This window comes from Artemia sp. Qi Xiang Cuo, chromosome 8 (assembly GCF_049724085.1).
Source record: "Artemia sp. Qi Xiang Cuo chromosome 8, ASM4972408v1, whole genome shotgun sequence".
Taxonomy (NCBI): Eukaryota; Metazoa; Arthropoda; class Branchiopoda; order Anostraca; family Artemiidae; genus Artemia; species Artemia sp. Qi Xiang Cuo.
Genome location: NC_142801.1, coordinates 8,241,806 through 8,266,042, shown reverse-complemented (window position 1 = coordinate 8,266,042; position 24,237 = coordinate 8,241,806). Strand labels below are relative to the sequence as shown.

The 24,237-nt window shown below is 36.3% G+C and overlaps 1 protein-coding gene across 3 annotated transcripts in view; it reads right to left on the bottom strand.

Moving 5' to 3' along the window:
• Positions 1 to 24,237, bottom strand: part of LOC148949128 (uncharacterized) — a 90,886-nt gene that overhangs the window by 21,090 nt on the left and 45,559 nt on the right. Inside the window, exon 3 of one of the 3 annotated variants that reach the window (XM_089093184.1) lies at positions 5,263 to 5,397. The exons of the other annotated variants lie outside the window; for them this stretch is intronic. Coding sequence (XP_088949310.1) covers positions 5,291 to 5,397 — 107 coding nt within the window. The 3' untranslated portion in view covers positions 5,263 to 5,290. Of the gene's footprint in view, positions 1 to 5,262; positions 5,398 to 24,237 lie in introns of those variants that run through there. 3 annotated transcript variants of the gene reach the window in all.

Sequence of the window (24,237 nt, the reverse complement as noted above, 5' to 3'; positions counted from 1 at the left end):
AGAAACCCCTGAGCACATATCATTTAATTGTAAAATATTGGAAAGAAAACAAGTGAATCTCCTCAATTCGAAAATTACACTAGGACTGATATAAAACCCACTGACAGATGTAAAAACTTTAACCTAATCTTCAAAAAGAGATTTCTTCATACATGCTTTTAAACTGTTAACGGATCTAAACCTACAACACCATATATACAGTAGGTCAATTTATGTTGACTTTATTGAATTGGACACACCCTACTATGAGTATACCACATATTTTTACCTAATTAGCTGATTTACATGTATACATATTCATGTATATTTTGAATATTTATAAGCAGTGTTTACAAAGTTTTGGTCTGTTTACAGGAGCATCTTCTTACAGACTTTAGCATTAACGTTTTGTGTCGGAGCCTTCATCATGATGTGTTTTTTACTGCTGCCAGAGCCACAAGAGGCCGCCCATCCGGCGGGCTAGCTTGTGTTTTTAAGCGCAATCCTAATTTGGTTTCGCCGGTGATTGTTTACTCAGATGAGTTTTTTTTGGCTAATCGTATGGGCACTATAGTTTTCGTTAATTCTTATCTGCCTTATGCTGACCGTTCTTCCAGATCGATGGCTAGATATGCTAAAGCCTGTAACACGTTGAAGTTTTTAGTGGAAAAAATTCTTTCTGTTTCTTTAGATTATGCAATCATTGATGAATTCAATGCGAATACAAATAACTCGTCAATGAGAAATCAATCTTTGTTAGATTGCTCTCAATCGTATCATATTATACCCGAGAATTATCCGTTTTCTTACATTCACCATTCAGGCAGTAAGAGCAATATTGATCACATTATTTGCTCACCTAGTATTACTGCATCAGTTGTGTTGGTACACACTGAAGAACAAGATTTGGACCATTTCCCTATTTTATTTACTCTTACGCTGAATTTAAACCCTGCAAGTTTTTGTAAAGTATCCCGGTCTTCAAAATGGTTTGAAAAAAGTAATTGGAAGAAAGCTGATGTTCCTCTGTATGCGTTTACACTAACAAGCCTGCTGTCTGCTTTGCGAGTTCCCTATCATTTGCTTCAGAGCTCTATACAAGTGAATTGCAAAAAGGACCTGGATTGCTATTATAATCAAATAGTTAAATGTCTAAAAGATGCCGAGGCAGTTGCAGTGCCGCTGCAACGTGTTAGACGTGGTACGCAAAAACCTATTTAGTCTTTAGATCCTAATTTAAAAAGTTCGCAAAATAAAGCTAAATTTTGGTTATAAGTCTGGAATGAATTTGACAGACCACCTTATGGAAGTGTATCTGACCTTAAGAGTAACGGGCGAAGTGAATATTCAAAATATCTCAAATCAACGTGTTATCGTAATATATATTTTTCTGTGTCAAAGAGAAAATGGCGAAAAGTTATTAATTCTGAGTCGATTAGAAGTGATGTGCCAAGTAGTGATTGTCTTCCTGCATCTGCTTGGCATGGCCATTACTCGTCTATTTTTTATAATGTTAATTACCGCGTGCATTCTTTGTATTCTCATTCTCTTTCTGCTATTTTTAGTACCCCTCTATCTCGGCGTCTTTGCGTTCCCATTTCTCTTTCATCCTTAGTTGAAGCAATTAAGAAACTTAAATCAGATAATGTTGATAATGATGGTATATCTAGATTTCACCTTTTATTAGATTGCTCCCCCCCTTATTGACCATATACACCTACTTCTCCAGAAGTGTATTTGTACTTCTAGTGTACCGGAGAGTTTTTTGTGTGGTACTGTTTCTTCAATTTTAGAAAAGAGAAATTCTCCTTTAATTTGCTCTTCTTACCGACCAATTACTGTCTCTTGCACTTTTAGTAAAGTTCTTGAGCATGTATTACTACCTTTTGTGACTAATAATATGCTTGAGAGAGATAACCAGTTTGGGGTTATCTCTCTCAGTAGGAGTAGGAGTCCCGGAGTAGGTTGTCAGCACGCACATCGTATATTATCTTCTTTGCGCCTTGAAAATTCTTCTAAGGGAAGGAGTATATATCTTTGTACTTTAGATCTATCAAAAGCTATTGATAGTGTATGTCATAGTCAGCTTTTTTCTGCTCTTCGTGGTTGCGGTGCCAATCTATCGGTTATTTTGCTTCTTCGGTACTGGTACTCTAATTCTTTTCTTCGGCTGAAATCTGTGCCAGCATCTATTATTAAATTGAAAAGAGGTTTAAGGCGATGTGGAGTTTTATCTCCGACCCTTTTTAATTTATGTATTTCAGGAGTTCTGGCAAAGATATCAGCTACCTATCTCTCCGGTTTTTCTGATGTTTCATACCTGGCTTACGCTGATGATCTGCTTCTTATAAGCCGTACTATAACTGGTTTATCTAGCATGGTTTCTTGTGTTGCCACTTCTTTTTCAGACATAGGCCTTTCTCTTAATGTAGATAAATGTTAATTTCTTTCTTTTAATAACATTTCTAGTACTCCCCTTCGCTGTAGTGGCTTTACTATCCCTCTCGTAGATTCTCTTCGATGGCTCGGTATTTCTATTACTAATAGTCTTCCGAGCTTGCGCCCGCACACAGTCTCAGATATTAATATGAAAATTAAATTAGGATATGCTATGATTGTTGCCAATAGAGGTAAATATAATAAACTTGCGTTGGCCAAGCTCCACTCAACTTTTTGTGACAATTCAATTGTTTTTACTTCTGGAATTTTTCCCCTTCTGAAGAAAAATGAGTTAAAAAGAATCCGGATTAATTATTTTAGATTTTGTAAATTTTTGTTGTTTCTTCCACCTTGGACCAAAAACCGGGTAATTATTAATAAATTTTTTGTTCCTAATATTACTGAAACACTGGAAGCACTACACAGAACACTTTCAAATACTGCTTGTATCCGTTTTTCTCCGCACCATCACCTCATCAGGTTTTTTCAGTCGTAAGTTGTTTTTCTTTTATTTGTTTAGTTGTTTTTCTCTGTTTAGTCATTCTACATTTTTTAGTGTTGTAAAGAGTGAGTAAAAATCAAATAATGATAATGATAATGACAGCTTGTGTCCATATTTATGCATGTTAAAACTTATTAGATTCTGCAAGTTGTGAGTTTTTTTCTCTGGTCTTCTTTTCCCCCTCCTTTCATCTTATTTCTTTTTTGTTTTAGTTTCTTTTAAATTATTATGTGTAACACTGTAAGTGATATTCTTTGATTTATATATTGATTTGCGTTGTATTTTATGTGTTTTTCCTCGTGATACTCCACGTATTGTACCTCTGTACAGTGTGGGTTAGAAATAAATAATAATAATAATAATAATAACGCCGTTTACTATAATAATAACGTAATTTTTGCAACTAGAGAATTTACATCGTAAGGCAACATCTCATTCAGCCGCAAGCGAATTATCCCAAGAAGAAGCCTGCGTATTTATTACGAGAAAAGAATGAAAATTCAAAGATTGGGATACATTGTCAACCCAACCCAGAAAAAAGAGGGGCAAATGATCTGATTTTCACGACGCACGTCTCGATTGTGTACAGTTGATTAAACCTAATGTAAAAAGGTTTTAGAGTCTAGTTACAGTAGTTTGAACATGCGTTAATGAAAACTTCCGTAAGTGCAGTAAAAAAAAAAAAAAAAAATTACAGCCCGTCTTGGGGGGGGGTGCGATGCCCCCCCCCCCCCTCCGTAACCACCCCGTGAGGGGGGAGTGATATTTAATGGTGGTGGGAGATCCTGGATCAAAATATGTGTGTTTGGGTATAGTTTTCCAAAATTTTTTAGAGGTACTGCAGATCAATATTGAGGTGGATTTACACCATACCAAGCATCCCTTAATTTGGAAGAATATATTTGAACCATTTGAATCGTATGGATGCTAAGTGGATACTGGTGCCCCTCTTATTTCATAAATTTAGTGTCAAGCAAGAGGTCACATTCATATGCGTGTTACATATTACGTATTACACGCAGTATTAGTATTACGTATTACACGCAGGCAAAAGAATTACGGGGAGTACCCCAAAAGAAATATTTGTCCTATTAGTCTTTAATTTGACCAATTTACAAACCACTGTCTAAAAAACCTTTCTCGACATTTAATTGAGTCTCGTATCCCCCCCCCCCGCCCCGCAAGTCCTTACAATACTACAAAAGTTGTATAAAACAATTTATGTGACGGTGCCTCTTTCAGTGAGTCACTGAAAAATCTTATTTTGTCTCTTAGCCAATTTTATCTTACATTAATTATCCACTTTTGCTATCGAGGCTTCAGTTTTTTTTATGTTCCCTGCACTGTATTTTCATAAACGTGTTTTTACCGTCTACTATTTTCAAGCTACGTTCTTTGTCTGCGACAGCGCTTTTCTATCTTCAATGACGCATGCGCAACCCTTTCCTTTCCATATTTCTGGAGCTCTTCTTTCGCTTGATTCGACATGCTTTAAGCTCCTTCTTCTTAAGTTCCTTCTTGTATTTGACAATAATGATAACGATAATTATTTTATAAAAACAATTTATTTTTACAATAATTATTATAAAAAATAATAAATAATTTATTTATAATAAATAATTTTCGTATTTATTTATAATAAATAATTTTCGTATTTATTTCAGATACACTATGTCACTCATTTGTTTTCCTTTTATTTCAGCTATTTTTGTTTGAGATTTCTTCGTTAATATTGGCAGGCTACAATAGCAGACCTGAACATAAAAATATTTTATTCAATAAATGAATACATTAAAGTGAGACAATGTTACTAAAATACAAAATATACTGAAAAGGAGTCATCGAGTTCAAAATAAATACTGGGATCTATATTTTTTTTTTTTTTTTTTTTTTTTTTTTTCCTTAGAAAGTCAGAAAGCCTGAAATATACTCAAGAAAAGAATACAAGTGAGAGCGATCAGAACGAAAAAATGATTTGACGTTTTCCCGAGTTCGTGTACTAAAGTAGCAAATTTGAACATCAAAACATTTAATGTCAAAAACTAAATATATTAAAATGAGACGGCCAATTTTATTAAAACACAAAATATACTACAAAGTCATCACGCCCAAAATAAATGGCAGCATTTCGATTTTCTTAGACCGATTCAGAAAGTGAGAGACCCTGTGCATGGATACTAAGGAAAGAAAGCAAGTAATTGCAGTCATAACTAAAAAATGACTTGATATTTCCTGTGTTCCTGGGCTGAAATAGTAAATTTGAACATCAAAACGTTTAATGTCAAAACATAAGAACCTTAAAATTAGACAAAAATTTTTATCAAAATATAAAATATACAGAACGAAAATCACCAACCCCAAAATTATACACTAAGGAATGAACTGTGTAGCCGATAGTAACTGAAGTATCCAGGTTGTCAAACAGTTCGTGATAAACTGTATAGTAAGAGCGACTCGTATCAATAGTAACCGAAACCCTAAAAAAAGGAATTTTATTATCAATAGATACACCAAAAGAATTGGATTTTTGGCTGAAACTGAAACTGAGGTACACCAAATTGTCCCCAACAGGGGAAGATATAACAGAAAAGCATTGGCTAAATTGTACTCGAGCTTTTGTGACCATGCGGTTTTGTTCCCAGCTGGCCTTTACATCCTGTTTCGGCCAGGGGATATTAGCGATATTAGAATTATGTATTTCAGATATTGCAAGTTTTTATTGTATCTGCCTCGCAGATACAGTAATAGAAAGATGATGCGGATTTTTGGCGCTCCGGATATTGTAAATTGTTTTGTCAGACAAAGTAGCCGTCTTCAAGAGAACATTTATGCTACTTTGGGTATTAATCACCCACTTATCCGGGTAGCTAGAGCGCATTGAGTGAAATATTTATTTATTGTGTTGTTGTTAAATGTATCTTTGTGGGTTTTTTTTCTCTTTTTTTGTGTTACTCCACTTCATTTTCTGTATAGTTGGTCAAAAATAAATTATTATTATTATTGTTACTCATCAGTTTTACTCAGTCAAAAGTTAGGAGTCTGAGAAAATTTCCCCTATTTTCGAAAAAAGGAGAAAACACCCCTTAAAGGTCATAGAATCTTAATGAAAATCACACCGTCAGTTTCAGCGTATCAAAGAACCTTACTTTAGAGTTTTTAAGATCTTGTCTGCAAAAATGTGGAATTTGGTATTTTTTGCCAAAAGAAAGATCACGGATGCGTGTTGATTTGTTTGCTTTTTTGTTTGTTTTTTGTTTTCCCCAGGTGTGATCGTATCAACTCGGTGGTCCTAGAATGTCACAAGAGGGCTCATTCAAATGGAAATAAAAACTTCTAGTGCCTTTTTTAATAAAGCAAAAATTAAAATTAAAATGGAATCACGTTTTACAAAAAACTACATCTTTGATATCTTTTCATACTGCAGTCTTTTCAAAGATAATTGATTTTTGGAAGCAAGTCTGACTCTAACACCAATTGTCTACTGGTGTGACATGACGTAATATCTAACACCCATTAAGTACTAATAACCATATATGACGTAGTAAGTGACGTGACGTACAAATTGAAAAAATCAATTTTTGTTTTATTGAAGTTTTCAGTTCAGATCAAAGGGAGCGCAATAGTGCTGCCTAAGTAAAGAATAATGTCAGCACAATGTATTATTTTTTTTTCTTGGTTTTAGAACAGGGCACTTCGTATCAAATGAGTTGTCGTAGAAACTTCGAAAAGGGGTCATTCCATTGGAAACTGGAGTGGATAGAGCACTTTTTAATAGTCGAAAGTGATTGGAGGGCAACTAGACCCCCTCCCACGTCCATCATTCCCCCTAACACATCCAATCGAAATTTTGAGATAGCCATTTTGTTCAGGGTAGTAGATTTCCAGATATATCACAACCCTTAGGGCAAGGGTTTTAAGTTATGCCCTGGGGGGCATATAAGAACGCTGTTGGCACGATGTATTATTTATTATTTTTTTTCCTTTATAGCAGGGCACTTCGTATCAAAAGTGTTTTCATAGAATCTTCAGAAAGTGCCCATTCAATTCGAAATTGGAGTGGCCTGTGTCCATTACAATAGTCGAAAGTGATCGGAAGGCAACTAACACCCATTCCAGGCCCACCATTTCCCAAAACACGTCGAATCAAAATTTTGAGATAGGCTTGTTCAGCGTAGCTGATTTCCAGATAGAAAATATGTTTTTGAGGAGGTTACTATCCCTCAACCCTCAGGGCAAGGGTTTTAAGTTATGCCCTGGGGGCATATAAGAACGATGTTTGGACAATGTATTATTTATTATTTTTTTTCCCTTTAGACCAGGGCACTTCGTATCGAAGAAGTCGTAGAAACTTCAAAAATGGCTTATTCAATTGGAAATCGGAGTGGCTTGTGCCCTTTTTAATAGTTGAATGTTAATGGAAGGCAACTAACACCCCTTCCACGCCTACCATTTCCCAAAACACATCCAATCAAAATTTTAAGATAGCAATTTTGTTCAGCGTAGCTGATTTCCAGATAGAAATTATGATTTTGGGGAGGACACTCCCCCACAGCCCTTAAGGCAAGGGTTTTAAGTTATGCCCTGGGGGTATATAAGGTTTATATAAAAAGCGTTGTCGTAGACACTTCAAAAAAGGCTCATTCAATAGGAAATTCAACGGGCTAGTGCCCTTTTTGATAGTCGAAAGGGATTGGAGGGCAACTAGCCCCCCCCCCGCTCACGCCCACCTTTTCCCCAAACATATACAATCAAAATTTTAAGATAGGCATTTTGTTCAACGTAGTTGATAGTTATGGAAGTTAGGTCTTTGAGGATGGCAACCCCCCTTCCCCCCCACAGCCCTCAGGGCGAGGGTTGTAAGTTATGCCCTGGGGGCATATAAGGGTTTTATAGAAGGCATTGCCTTAGAAACTTCAAAAAGGGCTCATTCGATTGGGAATTGAAATGGCTAGTACCCTTTTTAATAGTCGAAAGTGATTGGAAGGTAACTAACACCCCTTCCACGCCCACCATTTCCCTAAACTCATCCAATCAAAATTTTGAGATAGCGTTTTTGTTCAACGCAGTTTAAAGTTCAGGAAATTATACCTTTGAGCAGGGCACTCCCCCACAGTCTTCAGGGCAAAGGCTATAAGTTATGCCCTGGAGGCATATAGTTTTTTTTGAAATCTTTGTCGTTGAAACTTGAAAAAGGGCTCATTCGATTGGAAATTCAAAGGTCTAGTGCCCTTTTTAATAGTCGAAAGTGATTTAAGGGCAATTAACCCCAATCTCAAACCCACCTTTTCCCCAAACACATCCAATCAAAATTTTAAGATAGCTATTTCGTTCAACGTAGTTGAAAGTTCTGGAAATTAGGTCTTTGAGGATGACAACCTCCCCACAGCCCTCAGGCAAGGGTTGTAAGTTATGCCCGTGGGGCATATAAGGTTTTTACCTTAAATAACCGAGGTCTTTAAGGATGACAACCCCTCCACCCTTGCAGCCCTCAGGGCAAGGGTCGTAAGTTATGCCCTGGGGGAATATAATGTTTTTTTTTATATAAAAAGCGACACTGTAGAAACTTCAAAAAGGGCTCATTCAATTGGAAATTGAAAGGGCTAGTGCCCTTTTAATAGTCGAAAGTGATTGAAGGGAAACTAACCCCCTCTCACGCCAACCATTTCCCCTAACACATCCAATAAAAATTTTGAGGCATCCATTTTGTTAAACATAGTCAATAGTTCTGGAAATTGTGTCATTTAGGATGATAAACCCCTCAGCGCCCTCATTGCAAGGGTTGTAAGTTATACCCTGGGGGCATATAAGGTTTATATATAAAGTTGTTGTATTAATTTAAAAAAGGGCTCAATTGATTAGAAATTGAAATTGTCCGTTTTAATAGTCGAAAGTGAGTGGAGAGTAATTAACCCCGCTCTCACGCCCACCATTTCCCCAAACACATCCAATCTAAATTTGAGATAGCCATGTTCAGCGTAGTTGATTTCCAGATAGAAAATACGTTTTTGAAGAGGTTACTACCCCGCAACCCTCAGGGCAAGGGTTTTAAGTTATGCCCTGGGGGCATATAAGAATGATGTTTGCACAATGCATTATTTAATATTTTTTTTTCCTTTTGACCAGGGCACTTCGTATCGAAAAAGTTGTCGTAGAAACTTCGAAAAGGGCTCATTCAATTGGAAATTGGAGTGGCTTGTACCCTTTATAATAGTCGAAAGTAATTGGAAGGAAACTAACACCCATTCTACGCCCACCATTTCCCAAAACACATCCAATATAAATTTTTGAGATAGCCATGTTCAGCGTAGTTGATTTCCAGATAGAAAATATGTTTTTGAGGAGGTTACTACCCCACAACCCTCTGGACAGGGGTTTTAAGTTATGCCCTGTGGGCATATAAGAACGATGTTTGCACAATGTATTATTTATTATTTTTTTTCCCTTTAGACCAGGGCACTTCGAATCGAAGAAGTTTTCGTAAAAACTTCGAAAAGGGCTCATTCAATTGGAAATTGGAGTGGCTTGTGCCCTTTATAATAGTCGAAAGCAATTGGAAGGAAACTAACACCCATTCCACGCCCACCATTTCCCAAAACACATCCAATATAAATTTTTGAGATAGCCATGTTCAGCGTAGTTGATTTCCAGATAGAAAATATGTTTTTGAGGAGGTTACTACCCCACAACCCTCTGGACAGGGGTTTTAAGTTATACCCTGTGGGCATATAAGAACGATGTTTGCACAATGTATTATTTATTATTTTTTTTCCCTTTAGACCAGGGCACTTCGTATCGAAGAAGTTTTCGTAAAAACTTCGAAAAGGGCTCATTCAATTGGAAATCGGAGTGGCATGTGCCCTTTTTAATAGTCGAAAGTTAATGGAATACAACTAACACCCCTTCCACGCCCACCATTACCCGAAACACATCCAGTCAAAATTTTGAGATAGCCATTTTGTTCAACGTAGTTGCTTTCCAGATAGAAATTATGTTTTTGAGAAGGACACTCTCCCACAGCCCTTAGGGCAAGGGTTGTAAGTTATGCCTTGGGGGCATATAAGGTTTTTATAGAAAGCGTTGTCGTAGACACTTCAAAAAAGGCTCATTCAATTGGAAATTCAAAGGGCTAGTGCCCTTTTTAATAGTCGAAAGTAATTGGAGGGCAACTAACCCCCCTCCCACGCCCACTTTTTCCCCAATCACATCCAATCAAAATTTTAAGATAGCCATTTTTTTCAACGTGGTTGAAAGTTATGGAAATTAGGTCTTTGAGGATGACAACCCCCGTCCCCGCACAGCCCTCAGGGCAAGGGTTGCAAGTTATGCCCTAGGGACATATAAGGTTTTTATTGAAGGCGTTGTCTTAGAAACTTTAAAAAGGGCTTATTCGATTGGAAATTGAAATGGCTAGTGCCCTTTTTAATCGTCGAAAGTGATTGGAAGGCAACTAACACCTCTTCCACGCCCACCATTTCCCCAAAGTCATCCAGTCAAAATTTTGAGATAGATAGCCTTTTTGTTCCTCGCAGTTTAAAGTTCAGGAAATTATACCTTTCAGCAGCACACTCTCCCCACAGTCTTCAGGGCAAGGGTTATAAGTTATGCCCTGGGGGCATATAAGTTTTTATTGAAATCTTTGTTGTAAAAACTTGAAAAAGGACTCATTCGATTGGAAATTCAAAGATCTAGTGCCCTTTTTAAAGTCTAAAGTGTTTTGAGGGCAACTAACCCCCCTCTCACACCCACCTTTTCCCCAGACACATCCAATCAAAATTTCAAGATAGCCATTTGGTTCAACGTAGTTGAAAGTTCTGGAAATTAGGTCTTTGAGGATGACAACCTCCCCACAGCCCTCAGGCAAGGGTTGTAAGTTATGCCCGTGGGGCATATAAGGTTTTTACCTTAAATAACCGAGGTCTTTAAGGATGACAACCCCTCCACCCTTGCAGCCCTCAGGGCAAGGGTCGTAAGTTATGCCCTGGGGGCATATAAGGTTTTTTTTTATATAAAAAGCGACGTTGTAGAAACTTCAAAAAGGGCTCATCCAATAGAAAATTGAAAGGGCTAGTGCCCTTTTAATAGTTGAAAGTGATTGAAGGGAAACTAACCCCCTCTCACGTCCACCATTTACCCAAACACATCCAATCAAAGTTTTGAGGTATCCATTTTGTTCAACGTAGTCAAAAGTTCTGGAAATTATGTCTTTTAGGATGATAACCCCATCAGAGCCCTCATTGCAAGGGTTGTAAGTTATGCCCTGGGGAAATATAAGGCTTATATAGAAATTTGTTGTAGAAATTTCAAAAGGGGCTCATTTGATTGGAAATTGAAATTGCCCTTTTTAATAGTTGAAAGTGAGTGGAGAGTAAATAACCCCCTCTCATGCCCACCATTTCCCCAAACACATTTAAACAGTTTAGAGATAGCCATTTTGTTCAACGTAGTTGAAAGTTCTGGAAATTATGTACTTAGGATGACAAACCCCCCAGAGTCCCCAGGGCAAAGGTTGTAAGTTATGCCCTGGGGCATATGAGGTTTTTATAGATAGATTTGTCGTAAAAACTTCAAAACGGGCTCATTCAATTGGAAATTGAGAGGGCTAGTGCCCTTTTTAACAGTTGAGAGTGATTGGATGGTATCTCATACCCCTCTCACGCCCACCATTCCCCCAAACATATCCAATCAAAATTTTCAGATAGGTATTTTGTTCAACGTTGCAGAAAATTCCGGAAATTAGGTCTTTGAGGATGACAGCCCCCCAGCCCTCAGGGCAAGAGTTATAAGTTATGCCCTGGGGGCATATGAGGTTTTTATAGATAGATTTGTCGTAAAAACTTCAAAACGGGCTCATTCAATTGGAAATTGAGAGGGCTAGTGCCCTTTTTAACAGTTGAGAGTGATTGGATGGTATCTCATACCCCTCTCACGCCCACCATTCCCCCAAACATATCCAATCAAAATTTTCAGATAGGTATTTTGTTCAACGTTGCAGAAAATTCTGGAAATTAGGTCTTTGAGGATGACAGCCCCCCAGCCCTCAGGGCAAGAGTTATAAGTTATGCCCTGGGGGCATATAAGGTATTTATTGAAAGCGTTGTCGTAGAAACTTCAAAAGGTCTCATTTGTTTGGAAGTTGAAAGGGCTAGTGCTTTTTTTATTAGTTGAAAGTGATTGGAGAGCAACTAACGCCCCTCTCACGCCCACCATTTTTCCAGGCACATCCAATCAAAATTTTGAGATAGCCATTTTTTTTAACGTAGTTGAAAGTTCTGTAAATTAGGTATTAGAGGATTACAACCACCCTCACAGCCCTTAGGGTAAGGGTTGTAATTTATGCTCTGGGAGCATATAAGGTGTTTATAGAAAGCGTTGTAGTAGAAAAACAAAAAGGGCTCATTCGATTGGAAATCGAAAGGCCTAGTGCTCTTTTTAATAGTCGAAAGTGATTGGAAGGCTTGATATTTTTATAGAAAAGATCGATGTGGGTATAATGTATTATTTTTTGTTGTTGATGTTATTTATACCAGGGCACTTCATGTCGAAGGAGTTGTCGTAGGAACTTAGAAAAGGGCTCATTCGATTGAAAATAGAAAGGGCTGATGCCCTTTTTAACAGTCGAAAGTGATTGGAGGGAAACTAATCCCCTTCCCATGCCCACCCTCTCATTTGTCTTTATGTTTAAAAACTAAATGTTGCCTTAAGATTAAATCAAAATACACTGTGTTAATGTTAATTCCCAATAAGACATCTCCACAGTATCCCAAGAACGACTGAGGGTATTATGTTAAAAATTTCGGGGCTACTTCTGCTCTTAAAATTTAACAAATCAAAATAGCGTAAGTGTATGCAATCTAGCAAAGAAAGTAAACAGATTATTTTGCGAATGGTATCAAGTTTTCCATTTCAGGTCCTCCTGGCTAAAATAATCAAGTTGACATGGATAAACCACATTGGTCAGTTTCTTTGGTCTTGAGTTCACTCTTTACTCCAACATATATAATAAACTAGATCGATCCTTTGTGTAATTCATCAAGCTTTTACACGAAAATGTAGTTTTTTGTCAAAATTGATACATTTTAAAAACTATTTTATTTTTAACTACAAAAGGCACTTGATGTAGCAATTTCCATTAAAATGAGCACTAGAGTCTGCAGAGATACTGCAGTCTTTTCAAATATCTTTGAAAAGACTGAAGTGTGAAAAGACATAAAAAAAATAAAGTTTTTGTAAAAATTGATTCTTTTTTTTTTATTAAAAAAGGCACTAGAACTTTTAATATCCGTTTAAATGAGCCATCTCGCGACATTCTAGGACCACTGGGTCGATACGATCACCCCTGATAAAAATAAAAAAAGGCAAATAAACACGCATCCGTGATCTTTATTTTGGCAATAATTACAAATTCCACATCTTTGCAGATAGGAGCTTCAAATCTCTACAATATGCTGAAATTGATGGTGGGATTTTCATAAGGATTCTATGACTTTTGAGGTCATAGAATTTCTATGACGCTGAAATTGATGGTGTGATTTTCATAAGGATTCTATGACTTTTTTCCCCCTTTTTTCAAAAATAGGTCAAATTTTCCCAGGCTCGTAACTTTTGATGAGTAAGACAAAACTTGATGAAACTAAAATACTTGAAATTAGTATAAAAATCCAATTCTATTGATGTACCTATTGATATGAAAATTCCGTTTTTTAGAGTTTCGGTTACTATTGAGACGAGTCGCTCTTACAATACAGTTCGTTACAACGAACTGTTTGATTAAGCCAAAAACGTTTGGTTCCAGAATACAAAAATAACTTTGAACTGAGATGAAATAAAATTAATGGCGTAAAAAATGGCGTAGCAAGTCAATTGCCAAGCAAATGGAAACCTAAACTAATTTTAAAATTTTCAGGTTTCTTCTGGTTTGAATTAAAAATGGAAATTATTGATCCGATACCATAAATATTTTTGCACTTTGCAGTTAAAAAATTATTTTATTTAAAATTTTCAGGATCATTCTAGTCTCAATTAACAAATAAGATTTTTTTTCAAGGAATCGAGCAGCTAGCTAAGTTCAATATATGCAATGGTATGTTCTTCGAATGATCGTCTTTTATTGTATTTTGGTTACTATTGAGACAAGTCGATTTTACTAAACAGTTCATTATCATGAACTGTTTGATACCGCTCTAACTCTGACAATTAACTAGACTGATCCTTCATAATAGTCTAATGTTGTGTTTTGTAGTTCAACTACTATATGCTCTTTAATATAGCTTTGTTTAACGTGAAATTATAAACAGGAAAAAGCCTATGACTTTTTCTTAATTGGAAGAGTAACAGACGACCTGGCTACAACCTACGATTATGACGACATTGATCAATCTTACATGAAATATGCAGTTTTTCGAAAAAAAAATTATTCTACTTAAAAAAAGATTTAATTACAAAATATTTTTAGCCCAGTTAATTTCCTTTAAAATAAGCCATTGAACAACTCTCTACGATGTTTCAGTGCCAAGTTATCTGTGGAAAAGAAAAAAAGAGGAAAAAAAGATGCCGTTTAGGCAGAATGCTGTAGTAGCTGCCAGTTTTTTTGATTTTCAAGCCAATCTATGCCCTGGCTGTTAAAGCCAAGGGACAGAAAGTTTCCTATAAAGGGGTTTCAGACAAGACGGTTTAATGATGTACTTTTTGTTCTGATCTGAGTCTGTTTTTAGGAGTTAAAGGTTATTATATTTATTAATACAGTTCGTTACCACAAACTGTTTGGTCTGATCTGAGTCTATTTTTAGGAGTTGTGGGTTATTATATTACTTAAAATTGGACATGATCGTCTCTTACTAGGTTGCTAGCTACCGCTGCAACCAGGATCTATATAATGATTCCTTTTAACACTTCATTTACTATGGGTTACAGTTCGATCCGTAATGTATACCGCAGAAACCCAGATATTTCAATCATATAAGGAACTACATCGATCCTATGTGTAGGAGAAAAAAACAAAAAGAAAAAAAAGATGGCATATGTTGAGAATATCGTGGTTACAGCCAATTTTCTTGATTTCCAAGCCAATATATTTTCCTTGTTATTCAAGCCAAGAGACGGTATGTTTTCTATGTAGAGGTTTTGGACAAGGTGGTTCTGATAGTGTATTTCTTGTTTTAATCAGAATCTATTTTTAGAAGTTATCGGTTACTATAGTTTTTACTATGGGGCGTGATTGTCTCTTACTAGTTTGCTAGCTACCACTGAAACCCGGATGATTACAAACAGGAAAAAGCCTACGGCTTATTCTTCTTTGGAATAGTAAGAGACGATCCTCAAAGAATCAGGCAGCTAACTAAGTCCATAATTTGTTCTTTATCACAAACTAAATTAATGAGATATTTTAATATATCCTACATACTCAAGTAGTTGGAATAGCTGACTCTCACCTAGTTGGTTCGAGTTTGATTCCCGGTATAGGAAATATAAGGATTCCTTTTATTACTTCAGTTACTAGGGGCCACAGTTCGTGCTTTAATTTACCTGATAAAATGGCATAACGAGTCACTTTAGGCGAAAGAAAAACCAAACTAATTTCAAAATTCTCAGGTATTTTTCTGGTTTGAATCAAATATAAAAATTATTGCTCATACATCATAAATATTTTTGCAGTTTGCAGTGAAATAAAATAATTTTATGTAAAATTTCTAGGATTATTCTAGTTTCAGTTAACAAAATTTTTTGGTTAAAACCCGCCAAAAATTACTGCATTTTACATAATGATGAATAATTACATATAAAAAACGCATTTACAAAAACCATTTATGATGAACTATATCGGCCCCTTGTGTAATTTAACATGATTCCCTATTTAATAAGAAATCAAATATCTTTGAAAAGACTGCAGCATGAAAAGACATGAAAAATGCAGTTTTTTTGTAAAAAGTGATTCTATTTTAATTTTTTTTTGATTAAAAAGGGCACTAGAACTTTTAAATTTCTATTCAAATAAGCCCTTTCGCAAAATTCTAGGAACTATGGGTCGATACAATCACCGCTGGAAAAATAGGCAAACAAATAAACGCGCAACCGTGATCTTTCTTCTGGCAAAAAAACAAAATTCCACATTTTTGCAGATAGGAGCTTAAAACCTCTACTGTAAGGTTCTCTGATACGCTGAATCTGATGGTGTGACTATTATTAAGAATCTATGACTCTTAGGGGGTGTTTTTCCCTTTTTTGAAAATAAGGCAAATTTTCTCAGGCTCGTAAATTTTGATCGATATGAGTAAACTTGATGAAACTTATATATTTAAAATCAGCATAAAAATTCAATTCTTTTGATGTATCTATTAATATTATTATTCCGTTTTTAGAGTTTCGATCGCTATTGCGACGAGTCGCTCTTACTATATAGTTCATTACCACGAACTGCTTGACTAGCTACCACTGCAACACGGATCTTCACTAGAAAATTTTATATTAACTAAGGGCAAAAGTAATTTCTTATATTATAATCTGGCAGAAAGATAAGCATGTATAAATATTGCATTCATTTATTACTTCATATATGGTTATAACCTATACGATTATATCGACATTCATCAAGCTTGCACACGAAAATGCAGTTTTTGTCAAAATTGATTCTATTTTAAAAACTATTTTATTTTTATTACAAAAGGCAATAGATATAGTAATTTCCTTTAAAATGAGCAATTATACAGGTCTTTATGCATTTCCATTGCCCAGCTAATTGAGGAGGAAAAAAGTGGAAAAAACTTAAAACGATGCGGTTTATGCAAAACATCGTAGTAGCTGTAACTTTTCTTGATTTTCAAGCCAATATATTTCCCTTGTTGTTCAAGCCAAGGGACGGTAAATTTTCTATATAGAGGTTTTGGACAAGGTGGTTCTAATGGTGTACTTTGTGTTTTGATCTATTTTTAGGAGTTATGGGTTACTATATTTTTTAGCATTGGAGGTGATCGTCTCTTACTAGGTTGCTAGATAGGTAGCTGCAACCAGGATACTGCAGTTACAAGGGGCTACAGATCGTTCTTTAATGTAAATTTATTATGACCACGAACAGTTTGATTTAATACTTCAGTTACTTTGGGTTGCACTTCGTTCCATAATCTAATTACAAACAAGAAAAAAAACCTATGGCTTTTACTTAATTGGAATAGTAAGAGACAACCTGGCCACAACCTACGATTATGACATCATTGATCAGTCTTTAACTTGATGTAGAAATATTATAAAAACTGAAAAAAACAAGGTAACAGTTTGTAAATGTGGGAGTGCTCGGTTCTATATGCAATATATTACAAACAGGAAAAAACCCTATGGCTTTTTCTTAATTGGAATAGTAAGAGACGACCTGGCGACAACCTACGATTAAGACATCATTGATCAATCTATAACATGATTATTTTTGTTAATTATTAAAGGTTTTTAAATACATCAATTTATCTTTAAAAATGAGCCATTAAACAGCTTTCTACGATTTTCCAGTGCCGATCTAGCTGAGGTGGAAAAACGGAAAAAATGAAAAAAAGAGGCCGTATAGGTAGAATGCTGTAGTAGCTGTCTCTTTTCTTGATGTTCAAGCCAATATATTTGCCTTGTTATTCAAGCCAAGGGAAAGTAATTTTCCTATATAGGGGGTTTCGGACAAGGCGGTTCTAATGGTGTACTTTTTTTTGATCTGAGTCCATTTTTAGGAGTTATAGGTTATTATATTTATTACTATACAGTTCGTTACCACGAACTGTTTGATTTGATCTGAGTCTATTTTTAGGATTTATGGGCTATTATATTTCTTAACATTAGAGGTGATCGTCTCTTACTAGGTTGATAGCGACCGCTGCATTCCAGATGGGTTTTTATATTTCTAAGTATTGGACGTGATCGTCACTTAGTAGGTTGCTAGCTACCTCTGCAACCCAGATTTCTTACTAGGATGCTAGCTACCGCTGCAACCTGGACTAGGTTGCCGCTAACGCAGCCAATCACAAACAGGAAAAAGCCTACTGCTATTTCTTAGTTTGAATAGTAAGAGACCAAACTCAGAGAACCATGAAGCTAATTAAGCTAGGTTGCTAGTAATGCATAATACTTCAATTACTAGGGGCTGTGGTTCGTTCTTTAATGAAAACCGTATTGACAAACACCATTTATAATGAACTTTATCGGTCCTTTATGCAAACTGTACTAAACTATACTATAGCTAAGTGCCCTATAAAATTTAGTATGGGCAAGAGGTCGTTCTTTATTATAATTTCATTGTTTCAAAAATCAAATATCTTTGAAAAGACAGCAGTATGAAAAGATATCAAAAGAGCAAATTTTTGGTAAAAAGTGTTTCTATTTTTAAATTTTTTGGTTTTTTGATTAAAAAAGGCACAATAACTTTTAATTTCCGTTTGAATGAGCCCTCTCGTTGTATTCTAGTACCACTGAGTCAATACGGCAAAACGAAAAAGGCAAACAAATAAACACGCATCCATGATCTTTCTTCTGGCAAAAAATACAAAATTCCACATTTTTGCAGATAGGAGCTTGAAACCTCTACAGTAAGGTTCTTTAATACGCTGAATATGATGGTGTGATCTTCGTTAGGTAAAGTTCTACGAAATCATATTATTGAGTTAGGACTAAAGTGAATACACCATTCGATGCCTTTTTTTATGCTGATTACGAATATAATAAGCATTTCTATCGGAAATGAATTTCTGCCACCCCCCTATATTCAGGGTTAGGTTAGGTATAGCCTATATAGGGGCGGGGGGGGGGGGGGCTGAAATTCATTTCCGATAGAAATGCTTATTATCTTCGTAATCAGCATAAAAAAGGCATCGAATGGTGTATTAACTTTAGTCCTAACTCAATAATATGATTTCGTAGAACTTTACCAAATTGAGCAGGTCTGAGCTGAAGCCCCAGACTGCCCAACAGCCTTTCTTCCCAAGTTTAGAAAGGCTTAAATTGGATAACCAGCTGTATATGCTCTTTCTGGGGAGCATTTGGGTGGCTGTGCAGTTTTGGTTGTTTAAAAGTTTGCTAGATAATGATTCATATTTTTTGTTTTTGTTATTTTGAATGGGCTGATGAGACTGTATGTTTTTGTGTTTTTTTTTTTTACTTTTCTTTTATTTGTGGTTAATCATTTGTCAAATAGTTGAGTTTTGAACTGCATGGTTTCAAAACCTGTAGACCATTCTCTGATTTAATATTTGTACTGAGAATGTCAATGCCAGTCATAGGAAATTCAAGGAACAATGAGCTGACTATTAATGTAGAGAAGTCAAAGAGTATATCCATCAGAAATTTATCACTTATTCTGTATTGCAAGAATAAGAATTGGTAAAGTTCTATGAAATCATATTATTGAATTAGGAATAAAGTGAATACACCAAGCGATTCCTTTTTTTCTTCTTATTACTAAAATAATAAGCAATTCTATCGGAAATGAATTTAAGCCCCCCCCCCCTATATAGGCTATACCTAACCCTCACCTAACCCAACCCTGAATTGGCATATATAGCGGGGGGGGGGTTGAAATTCATTTCCGATAGAAATGCTTATTATATTTGTAATCAGCATAAAAAAAAGGCATAGAATGGTGTATTCACTTTAGTCCTAACTCAATAATATGATATTGTAGAACTGCACCCTTCGTTAAGATTCTATGACTTTTAGGGGGTATTTTCCTCTTTTTATGAAAATAAGGCAAATTTTCTCAGAAACATTAGGGTAATGTGATAAATAGCCTATGTGTAGGCCTAGGGTCAAAAACCAGTATCCAATTCAAGAAGAATTGTATATATCAGACAAAAGCTTAAAATCTAAGCTATACATCAATATGGTTATTATTAAAATTGTTTAAGATCAAACACTTGAAATTATTAGGGTAAAATTTTGCATTAGCTACTTTTGGTTATCTTGGAAGTGGGTTAGGTTAGGAAAATGAAACTTTCAGGGATGGGTCTACAGGCTAAAGTATGTCCTGGGAAGGTATTTTTGAAGTACCTACCTCCACTCCTTCTCCCTCAAAAGGGTCCTGAAATTTGCCTACATAACAGGTCTGTACCTGTTATAATTTTGACACAAAAACATTTTACCATAATTTTCAGTTATCAGTTTCTTTTTCTCTGGTTTTAGTTCTGAAAAATGCAATCCTGTTATTTGAGTAGAATTTTAAGCCATATCAATGGATTTTTTTTTTCTAAATTTAGGAAATTTATTTATGGATCTTTGAAACCTCATAAATTGGGATTCAGTTGTGAAGCCAAGAACAGTTTTGTTGTATTTTATTTAAGCAGAAGATTTATTTTTTAAGGATTCGCTTTTATAACATAAGGATTTTTAAGGGTCAGGACCCTCCAGGCCATTCAGCGTGTCCCCAGGTGGTGATAGGGGAACGCTCTACAGATATGTAGGGTATCTCCATAGGAGGCACGGACCAAGGGGGGAACTTGTCCCTGGGGGTCCATAATAGAAACTGGATTACCCTCGCCCGGGGTCATAAATACAAGCGGAGGAAAAAAAGGGCCCCTCAAATGTACACTCAAAAGGGCCCACTGGTTTGTCCACAAGTCCCATGAGTTACAAACCTACTCCCAGTAATGGGTTAACTGTGACAGGCCGTAAGATCCAGATCTATGGACAACAGCCTCTGCAAAGAGCTGCCTCGACCCTTTCAAGGTACCTGCAAGACTGGGGACCTTGCGGTCAACCCTATTTCCATTTGAGGAGTGGCGCCCCTCGAGGAAATTATAGCCTAGTAAACGACACAGCATTCGCACGGGATTCTTACTAATGGACAATTCTTCTGGGCTTGGTATGTTTTGACGGGCGTCTTAGGGTTGAAAAACCTCTTTCTAGCTAATTTATCTATTATGGGCTGGCTCCCCGTAGTAGCATAATATTTGAAGGCATAAATATATAATGAATCGGAGGTAATAGGCTTAAGATGGTCTGTGCAGGATTTCGACTCTTGTTGATAGAAGCGTATCGCCAAGTGCTGAAAACCATGTTGTGACCAAGATGGGCCCAGGATTGCACAAAGCCTCCATTCATGGAGGTCCCAGGGACTTCTTGCTGTCCGGTTCTAAGCTGGCTTAAGCACTTTGGGGTAGACTTGAGAAGATATGTGATCCCCGTCCTGCACTGGTATTCGGGATCATTGCTTTTCCTGAGGCGAAAATAATTTCAATGATTTAAAGAACATGAAAATTGGAACTTGGAATGTTACGACGTTAAATAATGATTATCGTATCGACATTTTGACTGACGAATTCAGACGATTCGAACTGGACTTATTAGGAGTCCAGAAACTCATATCCCAGGGGTAGGAATCATGAAATTAGGTGATATGGAATTTGTTTTTTTCAGGCAGGAAGGATGGGGCACATAGACAGGGAGTAGGGCTCATGATGAATAAGGAAGCAGCTGAGTCTTGGTTAGGCTGGGGAGGTATTAATAATAGAACACTAATTGCTCATTTTATGACTAAAAAGTTCAGGGTATCAGTTATAGTAGTATACGCCCCTGTAGAACCGACTGACGGAGATACTAGTGACTCAGAAGAATTTTACTTACAGTTACAGGAGCAAATAGGCAGGGTCCCAGGTAGAAATATTATGTTACTACTGGGAATTTTTAACGCCCAGGTCGGTAGAAATAGGGATAGATGGTATCCTAGCGTATATAAATTTGTTGTAGGGAAAGAAAACAGTAATGTATGAAGACTTTTGCAATTTTATAGGTATAACAATCTAGTTAAAACAAAAACGGTATGTGGTCATAAAATGGCTCATAAGTTAACATGGTATTCACGTGATGGTAAGACAGAAAGCCTTATTGATTATGTTAGAGTAAACTGAAGACTGGCAGGATCAATACAAGATACTAGGGTATACAGGAGTGCCGTTATTGATGTTAAAAGTAAAGATCACCATCTAGTAGTGTCAAGGGTTAATTTAAAGCTGAAATATCAGAAGGGTAACTACCCCCCGGGAAGGTCTGATGTTGGTAGACTCCAGGATGAGAATTTGTGAGAAAATCTCCAGGAACAGTTGAATACTAAACTTGAGAGTTTAAAATTTGATAATGTGGAAGATGGTTGGAATAATTTTAGAAACATAATTTGTGAAGTTGCTGAAGGTGTCTTAGGGAACAAAGCTGGAACTGCAGCTAAAAATATTACGGCTGTGATAATTAAAAGGGCGACATATGCCATTTTGGTCGAAAATGAGTTATGTGTATGTTATGGGCAAACCCAGCACGAGGAATTGAATAGTGAAGTCAGAATTCTCCTATCTCCTATCGTTGCGAAGATAAAAAAGTGACTAACGCCACTTTTGGACGCGGATCGCAGCCGGGCCAAAAAGGAGATACGTGCAGAGCACGTGTCTCCTTTTGACCCTATTCTTTTGAACTTTAATATTTGGCATATGTCTTCTTTTTGGCTCAAGAATCAGTCAAATTTCAGCATAATCATCGTGATTTGAAAAAAAGAAGAAACAGTTGTTGTAATGTGATTGAGACCACAATGCATTCCAGAAGCTTTGCTCTTGTCCAAAAAGCAATTAAAATAGCAAAGGAGAAAGGAATCAGCAGGTGAGAAGTCTTATAGTTTTATCTTGTATGAATTTGATTAATAATTTGAGCAGTGGAAGACAACAGAGGAGAGCAGATCATGATACTAGTAAGTAAATAACATGCAATTGAATAAATAATTTGGTTAACTCACCTGCAGTGTAGCTACCGCAAATAAAAGATGTTTTTTTTCTGGGCATTTATCGCTTACCTCCATGGGAATTTACTCCTTTTTTTTTCTTATCTATAAAACAGTTGAAGTTTATAGATAACTTCAACTCTGTATTTCCGTCTGAATACAGCTTTTTTCTTTCCGCAGAATGTCTGGACATTTGTGTGGATCTTCCAATAACATACTATATTTGTTTTGGGAAAGTAGTCTAAAAGTTTCTTTATTACAGGCCTCCAGATCCTTTGTCGAGACACGATTCGTCTACAGACATCTCAGAAAGGCGAGACAGCAGGTTAAATAGTTTCAGCCCAGGTTATTCAAAACCAAGCAACGATAGTCAACAGCGAACTCAGCTTTCAACCCAAAGCTGGGGAATTTATGACAATGTAATGGAGCCATTTGACAACACCTCCTTTGTTCGTCACTGGCTTGATCGTCAAGAGTTGGCCACGGAATTGAACAATAATGGTGATGCAAAAGTAGAGAAAAATCTATCTCTAAATGCAAGTGAACTTGAGTTTTTGCCTGATGGAAATATACTTGATTTGGATTTGGTTCAGAGCTTGTGTAGTGACGAAAATGCTGATACGTGATGCTCAAACACCTGAAAAGATGAGGAACAGGACGTATTGGAAATTGTATGTAGTGATGGCACTGCCAGAACTCAAAGTTCAGACCACCCCAAAAATGAGGAACCAAAGGGATTGCCACCTGTCCCTGCCAAAATGAAAAATCTGACGGCTTATTCAGACACCGACGAAGCTTCTAGCATTGGTTCAGATGATTATTTGCCAGTTGAGGAAAGTTCAAGTGAGAGTAGCGGAAGTGAGAAATGCGATAGAAAAAGAAAGAGAATGAAAAAAGTTCGAAACAAAAAAAACAGAAAAACTTGTAGTCAACTGTAGTCAAATGTTGTTGTGTACAACTGTAGTCGAGGAAAATTCAGATGAGCTGGAACAAGGCCCAAGTAAAGAGCAAGACAAAGATTCTCTACCAGAGTCCAAGATGAATCCTGTATTCAGAAGTGCAAAAGAGAAAAAGAGAAAGGAAGCGAGAAGAAAAGCAAGCATTGAAAAAGACAAAATGAAAAGTCCTTTTATAGATAAGGAATGCTCGGCTGGCTGTAAAAGGAAATGTTTCCTTTTACAGCCTTTTCCTTTTCCTTTTACAAATCAGTTCATTAAATATAAGGAACTGAATTGGCACAACCTCTTGAAAGAACTTCGAATAATGCAAAGTAAAATATAATAAAAACTCAATCATTGGCACGACCTGTTTGGAACACTGGAAGATTTACTTCCACAAGACACGCCAAAGTGATGTTGTTTAAACAATGACTAAACACGTTTGCAGTTCGTAGTATCCCAGAACCAAAAATGGATTTTGATTAGTGCAAAATTCTACTTATGCTACTTCTACTTGAATTTACAAGAAGAAATGAATCACAAGGTAGCTTATTAGGTCGTTATTTAAATATCATCACTTTGGCATCCTTCAAAACACGTGGTTAGATCAGGAGACTCTTCATTCACTTGCAAGTCAATCCAAAATTGCGTTTTCCGCT